This window comes from Lactuca virosa, chromosome 5 (assembly GCF_052849685.1).
Source record: "Lactuca virosa cultivar CGN04683 chromosome 5, Lactuca_virosa_CGN04683_v6, whole genome shotgun sequence".
Classification (NCBI taxonomy): domain Eukaryota; kingdom Viridiplantae; phylum Streptophyta; class Magnoliopsida; order Asterales; family Asteraceae; genus Lactuca; species Lactuca virosa.
Window position 1 is genome coordinate 42,061,421 of NC_136430.1, and position 6,974 is coordinate 42,068,394.

The 6,974-nt window shown below is 37.2% G+C and overlaps 1 protein-coding gene across 1 annotated transcript; it reads left to right on the forward strand.

Annotated features, from left to right (window-relative positions):
* Positions 1–2,021: 2,021 nt before the first annotated feature.
* LOC145110794 (CBS domain-containing protein CBSCBSPB1-like) lies at positions 2,022–5,748 on the forward strand. The gene is made up of 14 exons (XM_079047109.1): positions 2,022–2,300; positions 2,387–2,561; positions 2,822–2,990; positions 3,089–3,392; positions 3,490–3,568; positions 3,668–3,781; positions 3,886–3,952; positions 4,050–4,155; positions 4,242–4,300; positions 4,534–4,667; positions 4,741–4,874; positions 4,964–5,049; positions 5,260–5,349; positions 5,434–5,748. The coding sequence occupies exons 2-14, from the start codon at positions 2,428–2,430 to the stop codon at positions 5,638–5,640; spliced, it is 1,683 nt and encodes a 560-aa protein (XP_078903235.1). The 5' UTR covers positions 2,022–2,300; positions 2,387–2,427; the 3' UTR covers positions 5,641–5,748.
* The last annotated feature ends 1,226 nt before the right edge of the window (positions 5,749–6,974 follow it).

Sequence of the window (6,974 nt, forward strand, 5' to 3'; positions counted from 1 at the left end):
GTTGGGTGTTCTCCATGTCCGCCACCCAGCTTCGGCTAACTATGGGGTCCCTGACCCCGAAGAAATTCGGCGCCCCGTATGCCTTGAACTCCTGGAACGAGGGAGTTCGGTCCCCGACCTGGCACGCAACAATCTCGGCTCTGAATGACCTGAGCCGCTCCTCCATGATCTCCATCATCCCTTCCTTGACAGTCCCAAAAATTACAGGGGTAGCATCAAGGATGCCCCTCGTAACCTCGGCTGCAATAATCTCACGCAGCCTCTCATTAATGGGTTCGGTACCATCGCCCGACCTAGCTCCGGATCCTGATTCTGATCCCCCAGCTCTATGTCGTGTCACCATCATACTGTACTGCAATACCATAAAACATAATGATCAGGATGTCCAAAAAGGGGATCCTCCCACACCGGTTCTCCTTAGAGCTTCCAGATCTAACCTTAGTTTGGGTACAGGTCTTGTGCTTTCAGTAGTACGAGCCCAATACTACCTTCCACACCTACCTGTACCTTCCCCAAGGCTCTACCTGATAACTCTAATTCGTCCCAGAACAGAACATATCTCACAGGCTACCGCATAACTCAAATCCTAGGCTATCCTAAGATTTGCTCCATCCATATCAAACCAGAACTCAATCATAATAGGTTGCCTTTATGCATGCAAATTATATATAGATAAGGATCAAATAGACTTTCGAATAGCAGACTCTGCCCTAAGATCATAACCAGACAAGGAACAAGAAATAAGGCCAAATCAATTATTCTGAGGCTATAAGACCCTAACTGTATACAATTTTGAAAGCATACACATAGCAAGATTCATACGATTACCATAATCCAAATATCAATATAACATGGCTAACATATTGGGGAACTACTTACTTGAGCTCGACCGATCATGCGCATTGCACTCCCCCTTTTTCCAATTTAAGAAATTTTAACTTTTGATTTTTGAAAACAATTTTACCATTTCCTTAGTTTGAGTCCTTACACACATGTGAGTGTGCCCGAATCCCTCAAACCAAGGCTCTGATACCAACTTGTAACGACCCAAATTTTCAAATAAAATTTTCATTTTTAATTAACCAAAACATTCCCATAAAATGTAAAATATCAATGACAATTGTTTTCAAATCCATAACATCAACATTTTATTTCAAATATCAGAGTGTCCCATCGAATCAAATGCCGGAGAGTGCATGTCGCGTCATCAAGTCTTGCCCTTGCCCTTAGGCTCAGAAGTACCTGAAACAAATCAACAAACTGTGAGCTAATGTTTAGTGAGTTCCCAGAGCATACCCCACACAGTCCACATAATCACATATACCATATTAGCTATAAAAGCTACATAAACCACATAAGTCATGCATACAACATATAGGGATGTCGTGGGCTCCCTCCAGGGTCTTACTCCAGGATGTCATGGGCTCCCCACATGGTCTTACACCTAAGTGTCATGGGCTCCTCCATGGTCTTTAATAGGAAAGTCATGGGTTCCCCACATGGTCTTGCATCCAAGTGTCATGGGCTCCACCCATGGTCTTCAATAGGAAAGTCATGGGCTCTCCACATAGTCTCACATCCAAGTATCATGGGCTCCCCATGGTCTTTCATACAAACCACATATACAACTAACATACCACATAACATATAATCCAACTAGCATATAACATTATATGCCAATTTGATGGTTGTTGAAAGGATATTGGTATTTGCAATTGATATCGGTATTTGCAATTGACAAATTAATTCATTTTGTATTAATAAGCTTGTACTTGTATTTTAAGTAATTGTGACTTTTGGGAAAGTGGAAGGTTCATATTTATATTATGAAAGTCGATGTTTAATTTCATGAACATGCCAAAAGCTAACATAAACTAACCATGTTCCCAAAGAAAACAATTAAAATAAGTAAATCGTGTGCACAAATCAGAGAAAGTCAATGGATGTGTACGTGTGTAAGAAAGTCAATAAATATATAACGACGGAACCCCCAATGGAATTGAAACATAAAGCGCCTTTAATTTCTTCGTTATTTGAATGAAATCAAAACAAATTTCTGCGCCATGGCCATCTTTTAATCAGAACCAATTTGATTCTTCAGTCGTAAAAACTTCTCTTCAATTCCCAAATTTCCATCTCCCAGTTAACGATCCAAGAAATTTCGCTGGTCGGGTTGCATTTTCCTGGAAAATTCACCTTTGATTTTCCCGGAAAATATTTTCTTCCGATCAGAAAATTCAATCACCTTCATCCCCTTCAATTTCTTTGAATTCTATTCGAAGTTGATAGCCCGATATCAGGTAATTATCGTTTTTAGTAAATTCGTCGCGTGATCGTTTTTTTATATATATTTATGACATTTGTTGGTTGATGCGATTTCATGTAGGGCAAGAAGAGAGGAATTTGATTAATTGGTAGCTCGTGAAGATGAGTTCTAATCATGGAAGTTCTTCTTCCAGGAGAAGTGCGTCATTGACATCTTCATCTTCTCGGAAGAAACCATCTGAAAACGGAAATCCTGATTCTGGCCGCACATCTCTCACGAATTCTCGTTCATCCGTGTATGACATCTGATCTATGTATTCTGACTGATTCGTTTTCTCCATTTCTTAATATGCATGTCGATTACATATACTGATCAAAACCATAATGATGATGTTTGCTCGATTTAACCTAGACATCAATTGTAATGGATAATGATCAATGAAACGCTGCCTCATTATTTGGATTGTGCATGCAAATGGAGGAAATGCAGATGCATTGCAATTTGCATGTACCAAACTTTCATCAAAAAACCTAACATCGACATTCATTTGAACAGGGGATCAACAGGAGAACATACAGTGAAGCGATTGCGCCTAACAAAGGCCCTAACAGTACCTGAAACCACAACTATTTATGAAGCCTGCTGTCGGATGGCTGCTCGAAGAGCTGATGCTCTTTTACTCACTGATTCAAGCGCGTTACTCAGTGGCATATTGACAGACAAGGTTCGTCTTGAATCACTTACCCTGTTTCAGAACATTGATCGATGCATCAGATTAGAATCAAGTTTCCATAATCACCCTTTTTTTTTTGGTGTTCGAAGGATATTGCAACAAGAGTGATTGCTCGTGAGATTGATTTTATGAACACACCAGTCTCAAAGGTGATGACAAAGAACCCAATTTATGTGTTGTCTGATACACTTGCAGTGGAAGCCCTGCAAAAGATGGTGCAAGGAAAATTTAGACACTTGCCTGTTGTAGAGAATGGCGAGGTTATTGCTTTACTTGACATAGCAAAATGTTTATATGATGCCATTGCACGTATGGAAAGGGCAGCTGAAAAGGGAAAAGCTATAGCAGCTGCTGTTGAAGGTGTTGAAAAGCACTGGGGCACTACTTTACCTGGTAAACTATATATGTGTGTTTCTTTTTACCAGTCTTTATACAGTAAAAAGCTGGGTAATAGCAAGTTAGCAACACATTTTACTGGTCATTTTTACAGGTCCCAACACGTTTGTTGAAACGCTTAAAGAGCGAATGTTTAAGCCTGCATTGTCTACCATTATCTCGGACAATTCAAAGTAGGTAATACCTTTAAATATTTATTTATTTGTATGTACTACTACTCTATCTTTATAATTTCCAAAATATAATCCAAATCACGTTTATTCCTCACACAGGATTGTGACTGTTTCCCCCTTCGACACAGTGGTGATGGTAACAAAAAAGATGCTTGAGTTTCGTATTAGCTCTGCCATTGTAACAGTTGATAACAAGCCTCGAGGGATTCTAACGTGAGTGTTTCTAGATTATTTACTGTAGTTCAGTAATGTATAAAGATTAAAAACATTTGTTTTTTTTTTAACAAACTGTAAATTATGTTTTGTGCCATATAAAGCTCAAATGATATCTTAACGCGGGTGATAGCACAAGATCTTCCTGCTGAATCAACCTTAGTGGAGAAGGTATGGACCCCTTTTCTTTTCTTCATCACAATATTTTTTCTACTTAGGTTTTTTTTCTTTTCAATACAAACTTCTTACTGTATAATTGATTATGTAGGTAATGACTCCAAATCCAGAATGTGCGACTATTGATACACCTATTGTCGATGCCTTGCATACGATGCATGATGGGAAGTTTTTACATCTTCCTGTTGTTGATAGAGGTAAAACTATTTTTCATGTTTTAATTTATACATTAAATAAATACAAAAAGTTTGAATATGTAAAAGGGAGGAATGGTTTGATGCAGATGGATATGTTGTTTCCATTGTTGATGTACTCCACATCACTCATGCTGCAATAGCCACAGTAAGTGAACTGATTATGTGAGATTAAATTTTAGGAAATCTGTTTGTTATCTTATCACCTTCCATTTAATATGCATGATTTTAGATCTATCTGTAACTTACTAAGCCTGTTTTAGCCACTGAATTATTATCAGTGAACATGTGAGAATGCATAATAAGATCATATATTTTTTTTCTCATATTCATTCAATTACTTGGGTGGGTTCTTTAAGCTGATATAAAGTTTGAAACTAGGTGGGAAATGCTACTGGAGTTAATAATAATAATAATAATAATAATAATAATGAGGGAGGAAGTTCAATGATGCAGAAGTTTTGGGACTCTGCAATGACATTAACTCCAATAGAGGATGAGGATGAAACAAAAAGGTTATTTATTTATTTATTTATTTGATAAAAATGATTTAATTTTGGTAAAGTAAATTGGGGTTGTGAACTGCAGTGAAAATTCCTTGAAACTAACTTCAGAAGCAGGAGACACTGTAAAATCTGTTGGTTATCCTTCATCCACTCTTCCCAATTCATTTGCTTTCAAAATCCAAGATAAGAGGGGTCGGATGCATAGATTTATCTGTGGTATGTAAGGTTTATTTTTAATTTTTTTTATACTAGTAAATTGTAAGGATTTTTTTAGACTTAAAATTCCTTATTACTTGTTGTGTCAGATGCTCGAAGCTTGACAGATGTTATTACTGCAATACTTCAGAGAGTAGGGGGTGAGATCGACCGCAACAACCTCCCACAGATTCTGGTACTTCTAACTTCTCTTCTGCCTGCAATAAATAAATATAGTGTCAAATAGCAACCTACTTTGATTTTTACTTTGAAAAATCAGTCCAATTATAGAAATGTCATTTAAATACAAAACAATTTTCAAATTAAAGTACAATTCTATAATTGGGTAGCTTTTTTAATAAGAAAAAAATTGATTGTTATGGTTTTTTACCAATTTTGTATGTAGTACGAAGATGAAGACGGGGACAAAGTCGTACTTTCAACAGACCATGATCTTGTTGCAGCTGTAGAACATGCACGATTGGCTGGTTGGAAGGTATGTTTCGTCTTCTTCAAACCTAATATTTAATTACTACCCTTTGTGTTGTATGTGAAAAAAGACGTAAATGCCCTGCTACAGGGATTGAAGTTGCATCTAGAATATTCCGGAACTGGTAATGATCGAAAAGGTCCAAGATCATCATCAGGAGGAGGAGGAGGAGGGGGAAGGAGGGAGGGGGTTGTTGAAGCGGATGCATGGGCTTCTGCATATAGTGCTGCTGCAGCTGGAGCTGCTTTAGTAGCAGGACTAGGCGTATTAGCTTTCTTGAGAAGATCTGGTAACTAAACAAGATGGATGACTTGGAGGGGGCAATTTCGTCATTCTATCTCCACTTTTGTGCCATACATATATATTCAAAAGAAAAAGAAAAACAAAACTCTCAATTCTTTGAGCTAACTTTATATATATATATATATATATATATATATATATATATATATATATATATATATATATATATATATATATATATATATATATATATACACTTGGGATTTCATGAATGCATTTCTGGTGTTTGATTATTGCAATGAAAAATGCCATTTTGATTTTTTTTTTCTTTTTTTTTTTTACCAAGATTCTTATGTGAAAAAGAAATAAGAGTCAAGTCCCATATAAATATAATATACGAATCCATAGAAGTATTTTGATATTTCTTGGAGTAAATTACACGAATCGTCCCTCGTGCGGGTGTCAAAATGCACGTTTAGTCCTTATTTTCAAAAATTAACTCGGATCATCCCTCATTTGTTTTAAACGGCACGTTTCATCATTGCCGACCTAAAATGACTATTCTGCCGTTTCTCATTTCTTTTTTTGTTTCTTTTTAATTTGTTAATTATTTTTAATATAAAAAAAAAAAAAAAATATGCACCACACACATTTTGACACCGGCTTTTCCCATCCCCATTCTTTTGTTTTTTCGTTTGTTTGGTTGTTTGCATCTGGGATATCAGTCCGGCATCACCACCACCATCTGCCACCACCACCACCACCCTCTAGCCCCATAATCTGCCACCAATAACCCCAAATAGATAGACATAAGATGTTCTGTTTTTTATGCATTCCCACAAAATCAAAACATTTCACAAGTTTTGTTTATTTTTTACACAATCACACACAACAGTTCAAGAAATCGAATCACCCACCAAAATCAATCTCTAAAATCGAATCTCCTACCAAAATTCCCCAGTGAAAACGAATCCAATCTCGTTTTCGTTTTCAATTGGATAAAGTAACAGAACTATAATGTGATTTTGTGAGGGGATTTACGTTGTTAGAAGCCTGAACCAAAGACATGTTGACTCTTCACATAAAGCAGAGATGGAAGAAAAATCAGAGGGTCCTGTTGACTGCTTCCTCCACCCTCCTTTTCCCTACCTTGTTCTGTAGAACTACTAAACCACCACCAATTCCACAGCATGTGACAGTGGTTATGAGTGCAGTTGTTGTGGTCCGGGGTTGGAGGGGTTGCTCTTAGCTGGCTACAACATTGAAGTGAGGGTTTGCTTCTAACATCAAGGGGGAAGGAGACGGAAATAGAAGAGAGATAGAGATAGAAAGATAATGATCTTATAGAGAAATATGCACTCCGGCAGCCACTCAAAACCCTAGCCGCC

Bases quoted from the DNA above. Each gene is read 5' to 3' on its own strand.
- LOC145110794 (XM_079047109.1), top strand. From the start codon at position 2,428: ATGAGTTCTAATCATGGAAGTTCTTCTTCCAGGAGAAGTGCGTCATTG. The intron at 4,668-4,740 runs GTTATTTATTTA...TGTGAACTGCAG, and splicing joins GATGAGGATGAAACAAAAAG to TGAAAATTCCTTGAAACTAA. The intron at 4,875-4,963 runs GTATGTAAGGTT...TTGTTGTGTCAG, and splicing joins GATGCATAGATTTATCTGTG to ATGCTCGAAGCTTGACAGAT.